General features: G+C 44.5%; 2 protein-coding genes across 2 annotated transcripts in view; both read left to right on the top strand.

Annotated features, from left to right (window-relative positions):
* The window catches only part of gab1 (GRB2-associated binding protein 1), a 194,961-nt gene that overhangs the window by 97,945 nt on the left and 79,545 nt on the right, over window positions 1–17,471 (top strand). The window lies entirely within an intron of this gene.
* frem3 (Fras1 related extracellular matrix 3) overlaps window positions 1,241–17,471 on the top strand; it is a 28,036-nt gene continuing 11,805 nt past the window's right edge. Inside the window, exons 1-2 of the mRNA XM_084003018.1 lie at window positions 1,241–6,403; window positions 7,113–7,202. Of these exons, the coding sequence (XP_083859144.1) occupies window positions 1,375–6,403; window positions 7,113–7,202 (5,119 nt within the window). The 5' untranslated portion in view covers window positions 1,241–1,374. The remainder of the gene's footprint in view (window positions 6,404–7,112; window positions 7,203–17,471) is intronic.

The following is a 17,471-nucleotide window of genomic DNA, read 5'->3' as shown; positions in this document are numbered from 1 at the left end:
TCGGTTAACCAGTTGTAATATCGGAGGGGATTTCTGAGATGGAGACTGCGTGGTTTAAATCTTATATTTAGTGATCGCCTCACTGCCAGGGACCAATGTGGACCCATGTGGAAATACGTTAAGTATCTAAGCAGGATTTCCCGCTGTGTTTTTGTGTGTGTGTGTGTGTGTGTGTGTGTGTGTGTGTGTGTGTGTGTGTGTGTGTGTGTGAGAGACCAAACAGCGTCCATACACCTGTCCTGCCAGCTGATGTCAGGTCATTGTCCCTCTGTGTGGGACTAATGGCCACTCCGGTGCCGAGGCGTCTCACTGAAGCTCAGAGGCTCACAAGTATTATGCTGATGTGATGATGAACACATTTTTTCTTTAAGAACAGGGGAAAAATAATTCTCAATAATTAAAATGACATGCCTTTAAGTGAGAGCTGTGAGAGTTTGTGCGCTGCAGAATTTGAACTTGGATTAGAGACTTTGATGGTACTGCAATTAGTGATGGCTTACTTCATTCTCATAGACTTTGAAGTGTGTTGAATCCCACAGGTCAATGATGATACATCACAGCATGAAGCTGACTTCAAAGTGTCTAAACTTGTAGAAATACTTGACCAGAAATCAATTTGATACTGAGCACAGTTTTTATGATCCACAAGAGTGGCTGATTCTTGCATTATTTATTCATGAAGTGTAGAGCATTTACCCCATTAGAGAGCACCGGCCATGTGCTTTCCAAAAATAATCAAACGTTCATATTTAATCTCGTTTTTTTGTACAATTTAATTCTCGTTTGACAACTAATTTTCCCATATTCTAGAAAAGATTATGGAATTATCCATTAATATCTTTTATATTTATTTAGAAATTAAGAAGGGGAGTAAGAAAATACCACAAAAGCATAGCTTTTTCCTAAATCTATAGCCTAATACCTGATTATCAATTGACAAGTATGAGTAAGAAGGTATTTAATCCACTGAATCCACTGAATTAGCTTAGTTTTTGCGCTGGATGTTATCCCCCACCTTCTTCAGTGAGAGAAGGGGAGAAGGGTGGGTGTGAGTTGGGGGGGTTGGGTACTTTCACACTCTTGGCCAATGGTCTTTCTTAAATTAGCCATGGGGGCAGGAGGCTCCCTCCCTACACTGGCAGAAGGAGGAGCCTGCGCCTGTCACTGTCTGCTGTTTCATTATTACCTGCACAGCCCTGCAGCATTCACACACTTGTGTCTGTGTGGCCACATAGAAACAGGGAGACACACAGAGGACACACTCCAAGGCCCAGACCATCACAGAGAGTTTTCTTTTTTAATGCTTTTTCCCCGCTCGGGACAGCCTGCAACTGCTGACTTGTAAAATAAAGTGCAAGGCATCTAGCAGTGGATATGGCTGGTGGTCTGCAAAGTCCCCCACTTTTTCAGAAGTGGGCACTTTTCAGATGCCTGCTTGTGACATTTGCTCTCAGCTTCTGTTTCGCCTCGATAGACGCGGAGCCTTTTGACCCAGCTCACCTTTATCACCACAGAGCCGGACTTAATGAGGACAACATCATCATCGCTAACAACGAGATCAGGGTGCCTTTTGGGAGGTCTGTGTTTCTGGACCCTGTGAGTGACCTGGTAACAGACGTGCAACCTGGTGACCGCTGCCACATCACAGTCTTGGACAATGACCCACTGGCCCAGAAACCTGGCATGCTGAGCCCTAAAAAGTTCCCTTGCTCCTTTGGACCGGATGAAGTGAAATACACTCACTTCGGATCTCGGAGCCCCAGCAAGGATCGCGTGAAGCTGCAGCTTCGGTATGACTCCCAGACGGACACGGTCATCATCCCCTTCATGCTGGAAGTGGAGGTGGTTTTCCAGCAACTCGAGATCCTCACCAGGAACATGCCCCTTAACGTTGAAAAGCTCAGCGGTGACAGCAACGAGATTGACAAAAAGGGTCTGGAGTTTTCCTTCGAGGATGGCGTCACGCAGTGTAAGATCGCCACTCTGGTCGGCGCCGGAGGTCTTCCCAGGTATGGCACTCTTTTGAATAACCCCTCAAATGGCCAGCTGGTCGACTGTGATGAGTTTGTTAAACAAGGCATTCGCTACAAGCACACAGCTAAAACCAATTCGCCTAACCGAGACTATGTTCCAATGATGGTCGAGCTGCAGGATAACGACGGCAACACCATAATGCAAGAGCATTTCCAAATGATGGTTAGAATCAGAGAGGGCGCGGAGAATAGCGCTCCTAAACCCAGCTTTGTAGCCATGATGATGATGGAGGTTGATCAGTTTGTGATGACAGCTATTACAAGTGACATGCTGGCCGCCGAAGATGTCGAATCCCACCCGGATGATTTAATCTTCAACATTACTACGCCGCTGAGCCCTGAGCAGGGATATATAATCAGCACAGACGATCAGAACCTGCCTATTACCTCCTTCTATCAGAGAGACATCAAAGATCTTAAAATAGCTTATAAGCCACCCTCGGAGGACTCCGAGTTAGAGAGGATTTTCCAGCTAGAGTTTGAAATTGTAGACACTGACGGCGCAGTGTCCGATACGTTTGCTTTTATGATTGTGGTGAAGCCTATGAATACCTTGGCTCCTGTAGCCACCAAAAATACAGGGCAGCTATTGTTTGAAGGGCAGTCCCGAGCTCTCTCCAGCTCCCAGAATTTAGAGATTAGCGACGAGGATAACCTGGAAGATGTGAGCATAACTGTTGTAGATGGCTTAAAGCACGGAGACCTCACCGTGCTCGGCGCCCGCAGGAAATTCTTTACACCTGCCGATCTAGACGCCGGTATCGTGGTGTACCAGCACGACGGCAGTGACACCTACAGCGACAACATTATTTTTAGAATGACCGATGGGAAAAATGAGGTGGAGTTTTTGTTCCCTATCACTATTGCTCCCACCGATGACGAGCCGCCTATTATCAATGCCAACACCGGCGTGGTGCTATTCAAGAATGAAGTCATGCAGATATCTCCCTTCATCCTGAGCGCCGCAGATATTGATTCAGAAGACTCCACTATCAAGTTTATCTTGGAGGAACCCTACTCAAATGTGGGTGAGCTCCTGCTCAGGCAAGTGGAGCCTCCCTCTGACCCGTCTCTCTGGAAGTTCAGTGAGACAGATGAGATGTTTGAGCAGGTGGTAACCGAATGGTTTCAGCAGGATATTCTCGATGGAAAGCTGTTCTATCGTCACATCGGACCCCACAGCACCACCACTGTGATTGATCAGTTTGTGTTCCGGGTCCAAGACGATAATGACCCACCTAATCAATCCGGCGAACACATGTTCACCATCAAGATCCATCCCATTGACGACCTCGCCCCAGAGCTGTTGCCGGGCACCTCCCTTCACATGACCGTCCAGGAGTATGAGCTCACACACTTCAAGAAGAAATTCTTGTGTTATACTGATATGGATTCGGATGACAGGGACCTGAAGTATACCATCATTAAGCCCCCGATAGACACAGATGAGAACAATCCAGCACCCTTAGGTGAAATTGTCCTGACTGACAGCCCGGACACTGTAATTACAGAGTTCACGCAGGCCCAGGTTAATCACCACAAAGTAGCTTACAAGCCTCCAGACCAGGAGCTGGGCATCACCCCCAAAGTGGCTCAGTTCACTTTCATTGTGGAAGACACCGCTGGTAACACAATAGATGGACTTTTCACCATTTTCCTACAACCAGTGGACAACAAACCCCCACTTATCACCAACACAGGGTTCACTGTTATGGAAAGAAATATATACGTCATCTCGAGGAAAGAGCTGCATGCCGTGGACACCGATACAGATGATGAAAATATCATCTTTACTGTGACCCAGATTCCTCGTTACGGGCAGCTGCAGTATTTGGGGATCGACATGACAAACGGAGAAACATTCGTACTTGATGACATCGCAAATGGTCGCCTGACTTACATCCACAGCGGAGAGGAATCCCTCATTGATAGCATCAAGATCGAAGTCAGTGACGGTTTCCATGAAGTACCCATAAACATCAAGATCACCATTGACCCAGTCGATGACGAGACCCCCACCATTATGCTCCCAGCCGGTCTGCTTGGGGCGGCCATCGATGTGCTGGAGAACGGAGCCACGGAGATTACAAGTAATGTCATTCAGGGCCGTGACGAGGACACAGATGACCTGCTCCTCACGTTCATCGTTGAAGAAGCTCCCAGGCTGGGTGAAATCCTGGTTAATGGTGCTCCCGCTGAAAGATTTACCCAGGAAGACATCATTAATGGGGCAGTGGTGTACGCTCACACATCTGGTGAAATCGGACCTGTCAAAGAACACGACTCCTTCAACCTTACCCTGTCTGATTTGTCAGAGCAGTGGGTTGTTGGCGGCAACAAGGTCCAAGGCGTGACAGTGTACGTCACAATCCTTCCCGTTGATAGCATTCCACCTATTGTCAGTGTTGGAGAGCAGTTTGTTGTTCTGGAGGGGGAGAAGAATGTCATCACCCTGGACCACATCCAGGCGGAGGATATCGACACAGAGAAAGACGATATCTTGTGCACCATCATCGTACAACCAACATCTGGCTATGTGGAGAACATCTCCCCAGCTCCAGGATCTGAAAAATCCAGGGCAGGGACCGCCATCACTGCCTTTAGCATCAAAGACATTCTCGTTGGTCACATACACTACGTCCAAAGCATCCACAAAGGGGTTGAAACCGTGGAAGATCGTTTCACCTTCCGTTGCTCGGATGGCATTAACTTCTCTGAACGCCACTTCTTCCCCATAGTCATCATTCCAGCCAACGATGAGAAGCCAGAGATCTTCATCCGCGAGTTTGTGGTCATGGAGGGCATGAGTCTGATCATTGACACGCCGATTCTGAACGCGGCTGATGATGACATCCCTGGGGACGAGCTGCACTTCGAGATCATCAAAAACCCCAAACACGGCACGATAGTTCAGCAGCTCAGCACCGGCACCATCGCGGTGGAAAAATTCAACTTGGAACAGATCAAAGAGGCATCCAACATCGTCTACGAACACGATGACTCGGAGACCACAGAGGACAGCTTCGAGATCAGACTTTCCGATGGGAAACATACGGTGGAAAAAACAGTCCTTATCATGGTTATACCCGTTGACGACGAGACAGCAAGGATGACTATAAATGATGGCCTCGATGTTGAGATTGGAGAGACAAAAGTCATCAGCAACAGGGTTCTGAAAGCCACGGATCTTGACTCCGAAGACAAAGAGCTAACGTATGTTGTGCGTTATGGCCCAGGCCAGGGTTACCTCCAGCGTATCAGCAAGTTTGGCGATGTTCTGGGCAATATTACCCTCGGGATGAATTTCACTCAGGATGAAGTCGACAAACAGCTCATCCAGTACGTCCACACGGGCCAGGAGGGAATCCGTGACTTGCTGAAGTTCGATGTCACCGATGGCATCAACCCTCTCATTGACCGTTACTTCTACATCAACATTGGCAGCATTGACATGGTCTTTCCAGATGTTATCAACAAAGGTGTGACTCTGAAAGAAGGAGGGCGAGTAACACTTACCACCGACCTCCTCAGCACCACTGACATCAACAGTCCTGACGAGTTCCTCGGCTTCAGCATCACAAGAGCGCCTAGTAGAGGCCACTTGGAGAGCACCGACCACCCGGGAGTTCCCATCTCCACATTCACCCAACTACAGCTGGCTGGCAACAAGATCTACTACATCCACACCTCTGACGATGAGATGAAAATGGACAGTTTTGAGTTTGAGGTGACAGACGGTTATAATCCCATCTTCCGCACCTTCAGAGTGTCCATCACCGATGTAGATAATAAGAAACCCGTCTTGTCTATAAGTAAACTCTTCGTGGAAGAGGGAGAAACCAAGCTCATTACACCATTTGAGCTGACGGCTGAGGATCGGGACACCCCAGACAACCTGTTGCGTTTCATCGTCACCCAGGTGCCGGTGCACGGGCAGCTGCTTTTCAACAAGACCAAATCGATCACGACCTTTTCCAAGCAGGACCTAAACGAGAACCTCATCAGCTATAAGCACGATGGCACCGAGACCAGCGAAGACAGCTTCTCTTTCACTGTCACAGATGGCACTCACAATGATTTCTACGTCTTTCCCGACACTGTCTATGAGACGCGCAAGGCCCAGAAGATGACCATTCACATCAACACTGTGGACAACGGCGTGCCCCAGATCGTGGTCAACAAGGCCGCTGCCTCGCTGAAAGTCCTCCAAACAAGCCACTTGGGCTTCGTGATCACCAGCAAGGCCCTTCGATCAGAGGACCGTGACAGTTCCCAGAAGCTCCTGAAATACACCGTGTCTGAGGCTCCTCTGCATGGCTTCATCATGAACACTGCCCTGGGCAACGACAGCATCAAGACCTTCACACAAGGTGAGCCAATGTCACACTATTCACTCTCAAAACTTAATCTTGAAAATGCATTATTAGCTCACCCATTGTACTCTAAGCCCTAAGCAGCAGATAGACAAAGTTAGCAACTAGCTCACAAACATAATCTAGCATTTAGCAGCCAAAGAGCCAGATATTGAATGCTAAGTGAATGCTAATGTTGCTAACTTGTTAGCCAAATCAGCTTTATTAGGTGATAATAATATATGTTATAATAATCTAACACAGTTATGGGTTCATATAATGTAACATGAATATGGAGTAATGTCATAACAAAATTATACAAAGCATAGCAGAATTGTGAGTCGCTGATGAACAAAATAAGGTATTTCTAATAACTTTAAACAATAGATAACTATGTAATAATAAAAAGGTGGAGATATTGTAATGTAATAAAAAATAACAGCTTGTATGATTATAATACTAATAATAATAATACGACTGCGATGAATAATAATAATTTCTAGATGACATTTCTTTAGAATTAGATATTTCTGAGTGATGGATGGTTTAGACTTTGCTTTAAGCAATCCTGCATGTTTCAAAACACATGTCTCCTGTGTCCCATATCACTTTAATTGCAGCCCAAGGCTTGTAACTAAAACCTTGTAAAAGTGGCTTAGTCGTCACAGTTATCCTACCCAACCTTTTCAGCTAACTATCTGTCTCTCTATATTTGTCAAATCAACAGCTGATATCGATGAGATGAAGATCTGTTACGTGCTGTTGGACGGGAGCAACGCCACGAGTGATATCTTCTACTTCACAGTCGAAGACAACGGTAGGAATCCGTTAATATTTCACACTCGTGTGCACGGACGCCAAATTGGGGGCCCATTACTGAGGAATCATTTGCCGCTGGCAGTCCTCAGACTATATCTGTCTTTTAATGGCTTCTCAAAATTGAAACTTCCTGCTCTCTGTCAATCTCTCAAGTGTTTGCATCACAAAGACTTAAGGCAGTTGGCCATGACTGACACCCAGTATAGAGCCACCGTCCCTTTTCGCCCCACTGGAAATTGGTAGCAGGTTTAAAAAAACAGGGGTCAATGGGAGCTCCAGCCAAATTCTGACTGTGTGTGGGTTGGTAAACGTGAAAGAGGTGGGACTACCTCATGCTCTAAACTTTATTGTTAGAGAACAATAGGATCCTTTCCCCCCATGGCACTTCTCTGAGTTTTCAAATCTCCCCCTTTCATCCTGTGCTTGAAGTGACACGGAAATGTCAAAGGTGGTCGTTATGCACTTTCTTCCTGGAATTGGTTTCAAAAAACATGTTTTGGTTCATCCAAAAAAAAGAAAAAAATTGTATGCATGAATGCTGTCAAGAACACTTATAAAGGAACTATGTTTTTAATGTTATGATTGTATGTATAATGGAAATTTCTGCATAACCCATTCAATGCATTACGTAGGATTCAAATGCAGAGATTATGTTTTATTGTCTCTATTTTGTATTTACAAGGCAACAGTATCCAATAAGGAACTTTAAATTTCAAATTAGATTCATTGCTTTCTTTCTCATCTTACTCTTTGGTTTTCATTAACACTGTGCATTACCTAAATATTATATTTCCATATAGGCACCCGTCATATGAGCTTCACTTTTAAAATAGTATTAATATCTACAGGTATAACATGATATCGTTTAAACGGATCTGTGAACATGTTCTTATCCTGTTTATCCTGAAGAATTATCTTAAATGAGCCATATATGCATAGTGCACACATGATATGTTTAAGTTCTGTGGCTTGTCACCTCTCACGTTTACGTTGACTTACATGAACAGCATTACAAATATAGCGAATGCAAGGCAATTCAAATGCAGCAGTCGGCTTCTGCTATTTCTGTATCAGCTATAAGATACAAAACAACATTTGGAAATGTAATCAATGCAGCAGGGAAAGTTGAGTCTATAATTACGCTGGATTAAGAGCCATGTTGGTGGTAATGTCCCCATCATCACCACTGAGAGGGAGGCTGTGTCTTTTTTGTCAAATTACTGTCTATTTACAAGCAAAGTGAAGCCTCTCATTACCCCCGATTGGACCCTGGGCCAATTAACCCTTTCCCCAGACTGTAAGTGAGGTAGATGATAGTGTATTTTTAATGAGGGTCAGTAGCTCTGACATTGATAGAAATAGATGATTCTTTATTTTATACTGTTCACCAGTATTTTTAAGCATTCTTCATCTCACATGTGTGACCTCTTCCTGAAGTAAAGCCGGTTAGCTTTTCTGTCTTTTAGTTGGAGGTGTAACCACAGGAAGGGAACACAAAGGCTTCAATTAGCTCAGTGCTTTCAAACATTGTTTAAGCTTCCAGCCAACTCAGCTCAACCAGGTGCAGCGGTGCAGGCTGGGACATAAAACAAAACCTTGTTTCTGCACGACCACGGTTCACATGTAAAGGCCACAGAAGGCTCGCACCACAACATGCATGTTATTAATAGCACATTTCTATTATTCCACATGATAGATAAACTGGTTATCATGTGCTCACCACCACACACATAGGCAAAGCCAGGAAAAAAAGATCAAATAACAGAAGCCAACCAGTGATCCGCTGATGTGAAGTGTTAAGGGGTTTGACTTTGGGGGAAGGTGGCATTAACCTGGACATGTAGGGACATGCAGGTGGAGAGCATGCTGATGGTCAGCCTATCTGCTTATAAATCTAAGTAGATGAGCTGTTTGCTGCGGAAGCAAACCTCCAAGTCGTTAGAGATTCGCCCCCAAGATTATCCCCTCAAACTGGTCCCTGTCAGCACGCCCTTTTCCCTAATCTCAAAATATGTCAGGAATTGAATGACTTGTTATTCAAACATTAAATACCTTATAGGCTGTAAACCTCAACTGAACCGTTCTGTTTCCTAGTCGTAGTATTTTCAAAACTTTTCAGCCTCCTGATGTTTAACAGTTTCAGCGTGACCTTGCTTCAGGAAATTCCCCTCAGGTGCACTGATACAGGCAGCTGCTTAAGTCTAAGAAGCCTTTAAACGGTACCTGCCACTACATGCACTCTGATGCTTCTTCACAAGTCAAGAATACACAAACAAACACGGTCCAAAGCATGAACTATGTATTTGTGGAGTAGTGGAGCAGTTTGGCAAATCTTCAAAGCAAAGGCTCAAATGATACACGTTTCTTCAACTGGGATCTTTATCTCAGAGGCGTGAAAGTGCTGGGTCTGAAGTAGTTATAATGTGTGTGTGGGGGGGGGACATGCACAGCTGAAGTGTGTCTTAGTGAGAGGTCGGGAGTGGACGTTCAGTTTCACACCAAGAGACCTGCTGGTCAGCGGTTAAATTCCAGACTCGGAGGAGAAAGTTAGTGGAGCTCTTTTCAAGTCAGGACGAATAAAGAGGTTTTTTGGCCGATCACCTCTTTTCAGAGATGTGTTGGTGGTGCATCAATCTTTCACGTGACAGAAGCAGAAAAACCGATGAGTGAACTGGAGGAAGCTGTTATGCGGAATGCAGTGTTTGTTCACAGATTTGCGGGTTGTGTACGACTAAATGAGGTCAAACATGTACTCCCATTGTGCACATTCTGCAGATAAATATATATAAATCAGTATATAGACTCCTGCAGATGCTAATTGTATATTACGTGTTATTTATATTGACTGAATCACAGCTTGCAACAACTTTAGCATTATCTTGGCAGAGAAAATCCAGAAAAAGTATGATAACTTCTTAGTGAAATCATGAATCATTGCAGCATTTTATAATTGCGTACAAAGCTTAAACAGGACAATCTGACGAGAGAAGATTCATTTTTTGTTTCATCCTGTAAGGTTGATCTTATGGTCTTTATTTGACTAAGAATTCTCGCAAAACTGTTGGAGTGGGGGGGGGACGTCCTTTGGCAGTGACCTCAAACACAAACTGTGGTTCAACTTGGGTCATTCCTTCTGTCTGCTGGGAATTTCTATTGGAAAAAGCAATGACCTACATGCAATTGAGCGGGTCAGAAACTCCCTACAGCCTTTTCAAAGTGTGGGACAGTGAAGCAATAAATACTTGTTTTTACAAGTGGATACTCCGCTCACATACATCCTTGTCCATCAGGCCCAGTGAGCCACAGGCTAAGAGAAGAAAGCCTTATTTACAGTCCGACGTGTTGAGACGTCTGGAGGTTTCTGTTTGTTTCTTCATCGACTAGGAATCTAGGAAACCTCTGCTTGCCAATCTTAGTTGCGGGATCTCCTCAGATTTCATAGCAGTGCTAATCAAGCACAACAGATTAACAAACGAGAATAAAGGGAGACCAGAGCCCTCGACATTCAGATAAGTTGACTCTGTGCTCTTTCCAATAGCAACGCTATAGTCTTCCAGCTCTGGAGAGGGATCATAGACCCCAGTGGGTTGAGTTGTTATGTGATCATTCAGGGCCGGGGAGAGGAATGCACTTCCTAGGAGACTCCAGACTCCAGGGCCACAGACAGAGCAGGGCCTGGAAGTGAAGTGGTATCCCGAAGCAGACAGGTGTGTACGTGAGAGGGAATGCTCCGGGGGGATCCCCTTTCAAAGCCTGCCTCACCCCACTCCCAGCACTGCAGAAATCCAACCCAATCTCAGATAGCAAGATAACCTGCAGACTTCCACTGCGGGGGTGCCTGATCTGGAGGGGGGAGGACTTCCCCAGAGGGTGCAACGACACCAAGATAGGACAAATTAATACAAAAAGAGTTAGAAATGTGTGTGTTTGTCTGTAGTTTGGGTGATTTTCCTCGGTACAGTGGGCGTACTCTGCTGTACAGTAGGACTGCGTGCTGACTGACATGGCCATGTTACACCCCTACTTCCTAACTGTGTTTTGGGATCTTACATGTCACCCGTGTCAACAGTCACTGGGAGATTTAGTGGCTAACGGTGCCACAGTCTGGGCCCCCCTCTGACTAGAAGCCGAGGCCTCTTATGCTCTCCACCACTCCCTCCTTCCCTTCCTTAAAGATCCCTTTATGGTATTACTATTCCTTTTCTTTGGTGTGTTCATCGTTTTTGACCTCTTCTCCATTTGATTGCCCTCTCTTTCCTCTCAGGTTTTCCCAACATATCCCTTTCAATGAACCGTGGTATCACCTTGTTCTTTGTCTGTCTTCTCTTTTTGTCCTTTTTTTTCTTCAGCCTTGATTTATGGTGTGGAGGGCTGAAAGGGGAGTTATGATCTATGGCTACTGCAGTTATTCTTATCTGCGCTCATATGGCAATGCGGTTGCTGCCTCCAGCCAAGCTGTCATTGGGTTACTCGCACTGCTTTCCTTGTCCTTTTCTTTTTAGCCGTGCTAGCCGCGTGCCTCTAGGGGCGGCAACGTCCTCGTTTGAGGTCCTCTCATATCTCGATTACGATATATATCACAACATAACATGTTGGCTATATGAAATAACTCAATACATAGTGTAGGATACTAGGATACTGGGTGAATTTAACATTCAATATAGTCAGATTTTCTGAGAAATATGAGTGAGTATGTGATTTTTATCAATTAAGATGATGTAATTGTGGATCACGATATCTCGATATGATGATTCAATCGCAATATGATGCCATTGAAAGGATTTATCCAACGCATTCTGGTGATACAATGACCAATACAATGATCAATATAACTTTCCATTTAGTGACATCATCAGTTGCATAATTCAACTTCCTTAACTTTCGTACATGAGCACATGTAAGCATGCTAACATGCTAAACTAAGATGGTGAACCTGATAAAACAGTTTACCTGCTAACAGCAGTATGTGACTTCAGTGAAATGTTAGCATGCCGACGTTAAGCCCAAAGCTCTGATGTCCCAAAGTATAGCATTGTGCTGTTTTGATTCTGCAATACTGTAACTTTAGAGACATCTTGACATCTACGTGGTACAATATTGGACAATGTTTGTGAAAATTGCTATTCACTCATTTTTGTGCACCCATATTCATTATTCTGCACACAATAGTTGGACAACAGCTAAAGATCCCTTTGTACCACATCTTTTACGTGAATAGATTTCTCCAACGTGTCGCAAGCATCTATAATACCACGTCAAGTGTATGGGTTCTGTCAGATTTGTAACATCCTGCAAAGTTAACTTCACTGTCCCGACCCGAAGCAGCCATCGAGCCACTGTCAGGTGTCGATTCACAGCACATGCTGCCGCAGTCCACAAGGAATGATGGGGGTTATTAATACATGTAATCATGCCACATTCCTAATGCAAATTCTTTCAGAGCGGAAGCTGTAGCTTTCACTATTTGAAAAATCTCCCTCTAAACTTAACTCTTCAACTGAGATGTTAAAGAATCCAAATAACGAAACATTTTCCCGTTTCCATCGACGTTTGACGTCGTGATTTAATAGACCGTAAAAAAACAGTGACATTTAAATACCGAGCATAGCTCCCCAGTATTTATATAACCGGGTGATTAATGAGGAAATGTAATAAAGGTGCCGCTTGTCACCTGATGAGGATATTCTTAGAAGGTTGCTCTTCCTTGCATCATGCTTGGAAACATTAAAGCCCCATATTGACCTTCCTCTCCAGTGATATCTCCGGCCTGACCCACTGTCCCACTGCATCTATGTATGGTGTGTAAATATGAGCTGGTGGAGAATGTGCTGTCAAAGGACGTCGGTGCGGGGACGATCTCATGCTATAATGTCCTGTGTTTGGTTTTTTTGTTGTTTTGTTTTGCTGAGGCAGGATATTGGATATTTGAAATTTTACGACCCTAAGACTCTTATGCTCAGTCATTCCTTCTTCTCGTTAAGTACTGCACCAAAAATACCTGCATGTGCCAAGTTGCAGCAGGTCACTCTGTGACTTACCTCACTAAAATAAATCAAGCCGCTTTTAATTAAGGTTTGGAGAGGATCCAGTTGCTCTCACTCAGCTCCTAAAACAGGAAAACATTATCATACTTCTTTAATATTGGTTCCCTGCTCTTGTCAGTGATCAGCATCAATCACACTGAAGCTAATTTATTAAATAGCTGCTAACAGGGACATTTAAGAACACATGTGGCCTATAAAACTTGACATCCCACCCAGAAGAAAGTATATTGATAGTCAGTTTTAAAAGCTAATGGAAATGTGAGCCGCGGCCAGACAGCTTCCGTACGATTCTGAAAGCGTTACGATACGTTAGCCAGTCTAACATAGTATGTGTCATAAAAACGGTCATAAATTAGACCATCCGTGGCGTCTACAGTCTATTTTGACTCGCAACTATTTTTTTTCACAGGCAAATTTTAGCATTTTCATTTCTGCCGAAGCACTCTCGTCTGTGGGCTGTTACCCCCAAAAAGGTAGTTCGGCTTCTTGGTTATTTCTTGGTTTTCTAGAGACTCATGCCAGCTCCGGCCTCCGTGTCTGACAGCATTTACAAAAGAAGTCAGGGAAAGGGAGATTCTCCTCTCCTACGCTGGTGTGAACAATGTGGAGGCAGGCAGGGAGGCACGCCATGGTGGTAGATCTGGCCCACCCAGACTGTGGCCTGCTGTCCCTCTCCGTTGTCCATCCCCTAAGCGAACAAAGCCGACATGGGGTGGAAGGGGAACGTTGGGGGGGGGGGGGTTTGTGGAGTACAGCTGTCACTCTGCTCTACATAATCTGGGAGTCTGGCGGGAAGGAGGAGACAGATAGACGGACAAAGGCAGTGACACAGTGAGATCTTTGCCTCAGCCAGAAAATTGTTAAAGTTGTATTTCCTCCTTCTGAGTTCATGTGACTTTGTTTGAGTAAACAGTGAGTGATACATTAAATTAAATGGGAAGGCCGAGGAAGAAGTCACTTGTGCACCTGTTGACCACAAAGTGTAATAAAGCCCTGTGTTCAAGAAACCACTGGTGTCCTTGGGCCTGTTGGCTCAAATGTGGTGTGGGCATTCATTCAGTTCTGAGAGGTATTCGCCAATTAACAGAAAACTGAAATATTATTTGAGATTAAATATGTGGCTGAAAGCTCTGGAACCTTTCCAGTAAGAAATCCTTTGTTGAATGTAATGTTTAATTATAGCAATGACAATGCATTCATTCTGTTTTTATTACAAATAAATGTAATTAAACATCAGGAAAAATGTTATGCATTAACAGACACATCGTATGTTGCACATGCACATCAAGTTCACACGTTTTACAGTGATTGCTAGGGTTTCTAAAAATAGTTAGAAATCTAGGTACAGGAATACAAATCAACACTATTATCTCTGTTATTCAGCACATTATAGTCTATGAAACACCAGTGCAAATGTTCTTGTCTCATTCATAAAAACGCCATTGTTTTACTCCTTGGAGCGATGCAGAAACCTAAAGCTGACCGATTGCTTGATGCCAAAACAGAGGCAGCTTTTTTGTGTCCGCCGTGTTCATTTGATAATCCTCGATGATAGCCACTGACTAAGCTTCTCATATCAGCTACACGTGGGGCCGGCTGCCAGGACACACTTTCTCCGGCACCGAAGCAATCTGATAATTGAATTTTGTCAAAGACTTTATTGTTTAATGGTTTTTTTTTTACTTGACATCCGTTCCAAAACACAAGGGGATTCCTAATTGAAATGAGGATTTGATTCCTTCTTGGTTTAACAGGTTCACGACACGTGAAGCCGTGCAGATTGTCTTATAAGTTATATATATATTTACCAGAATACATTTACTGTCCAGTTGTTTCTGCACACATAACAACAAAGTCATACTAAGTCATTTATAAGTTCATCATTTTATGCGTGTAATGTATAAACACCCAAAGAATCTGTGGCGAGCAAAAACAGACATGATACATGTTTCCTGTATTTTTAGCCGTGACTGTTGGAAACCTGAGCGTGGAGCCTGCTGGAGGGGAGCTGTGCCCACCGGGCGCCTGAACAATGCTTCCTCTCTAGTGGAGTACATCTAGTCATGTGACCGACTGTGCAGATAGATTAAGAATGTCCATTAATTCCTGATAATGTATTAGCAGAACGATAGCTATAGGGCTAGGGTTAGGGTGAAATCGTATTCCCATAGATCTCCCTACGCCGTCCACAACAGTTGAAAGAGATCTAAGACAAGTCACGGGCCAGCACCTGTCAATCTAAGTCCTACTTCCCAGATAAACCGACCTGACTGTGAATTTGATAGGTTCTTCTTAGGAAAGGGGTTAGGCTTAGGAAATGATTTATTTCATTATTAATATGAGGGAACATAGGGCTGAGGGAACAAAGGGTTGACGGAACATAGGGTTGAGGGAACATAGGGCTGAGGGAACACAGGGCTGGAGAACATAGGGCTGAAGGAACATAGGGCTGAGGGAACAAAGGGTTCAGGGAACATAGGGTTGAGGGAACTTAGGGCTGGAGAACATAGGGCTAGGGGAACAAAGGGCTGAGGGAACATAGGGCTAGGGGAACATAGGGCTGAAGGAACAAAGGGTTGACGGAACATAGGGTTGAGGGAACATAGAGCTGAGGGAACATAGGGCTGGAGAACATAGGGCTAGGGGAACATAGGGCTGAAGGAACATAGGGCTGAGGGAACAAAGGGTTCAGGGAACATAGGGTTGAGGGAACTTAGGGCTGGAGAACATAGGGCTAGGGGAACAAAGGGCTGAGGGAACAGCAACATTATTGATTAATCTTCCTAGCAAAACATTAGCTTTCTGGCTCGACCATTAGTTACTGATAACGCTAACACTTTGCCGGGCATCATCCCTTTACTAATTTCAATTCAACATCCGTCTTTAGTCTATTAATGTCAATAAAGATGGGCTGGAGTCCTGCTATTGTCCCAGAAAACCCACTTGTTGCTATCAGTTTCACCTGAATATGCATGCTGAGTGTGGTTTGCCCCCATTGAGACCCGGCCTGGCTTGGCGTCAGTGTTGACATGTGGTTTCCCATCCTGAATACCCACTTACAACCCCCTGTTTTTTTTCATTGTCCCCAGTCACACAGCATAAAAACCGCAGCCTCTTTCTTCCTCACTGAGGCAAACCGAGCTCAATGCAGGTTTATTGTGTGGACAGGCTGGAACTCCTCTGCCATTGTCCTCTGTTTACTTTTTATTCAAGATGCAACGATGTTCACCTTTTTGTGTCATTTATGGGACAGGTATGACACAGAATAAACACTTTTTAATGGAACAATGTCCCACCAAAACTGCTGAATGTTTCTAACGACCCAACGAAGTTCCCTAACTAAGTTTCTTCAGCAGAGTTAGGTCAGCAGGGCCGCTGCTAGTGTGACCAGCCATGCAAGACTAAAGAGACAGTCTGCTCTAACCTCCCTGATCCAAAGAACCCACTGAGCTTGACCCATTTCACATCAAAAGTCACAGGTCACCAGGCTCTTCTCCCTGGAGGATAAGACATCAGGGCATTTTCGCTGCCGTTGTCTAAAAAAACATTCAGATTATGTTGCAGAACCCATAATCTTAAATATCTCTGAAGCAGCCAATCTCCAGCCCATGAGCAAAACTGAGCTGACAGTTTGAGGGATTACATGAGTCATGAGATAGTATGGATTAAGGAGAGGATTGGGTCTAAAGTTGTGGATCAGCGGCAGGTGACTCCGAGCTTTGAGTGTTTTGTTTCATGAGCACAAATGATAAAGGGGTTCTGAATCAAGGTCATACAGCGTGGAGTGAATTTGTCAAAAACCAGACCTTTGCCGTCACTAATGGGGGGAAAAAGAAGCCTCACTGCTTCCACTTAAACATCACCTTGTTCAAGAGGGCAGTGGTTCAGAGCGTGGATGTGATGGCGTAACACAGATTAAGAGTTCATTAAAGGAATTAAACTGTGACAGATTTCTTTCCATAATCACACCATGTATGTGCCGCATTTAGGATTGAAAATAGCATTTGTTAGAGGTGGATAAGAGTCCGAGGAAATGAGGAGCAAGGCCCGGTGAAGTGAGGTTGAGGGAAGCCCTGGTATTATGTTATCACGTTTCACCTTCCAAAATTAAAATGCACCCCTCGATTCTTTTTTATCCTTGAGCTCAGAGCACAATGCAGTTAATATGCACTCTAACGTGAGTGTTTCCTCATGGTACGGTGCTGTGTAGGAGGTCTTTCCAA

Source organism: Eutrigla gurnardus (genome assembly GCF_963514095.1).
Source record: "Eutrigla gurnardus genome assembly, chromosome: 3".
In the NCBI taxonomy this organism is placed as follows: Eukaryota; Metazoa; Chordata; class Actinopteri; order Perciformes; family Triglidae; genus Eutrigla; species Eutrigla gurnardus.
The sequence above is the reverse complement of the archived record's forward strand: the minus strand, read 5'-3'. Positions and strand labels throughout refer to the sequence as shown.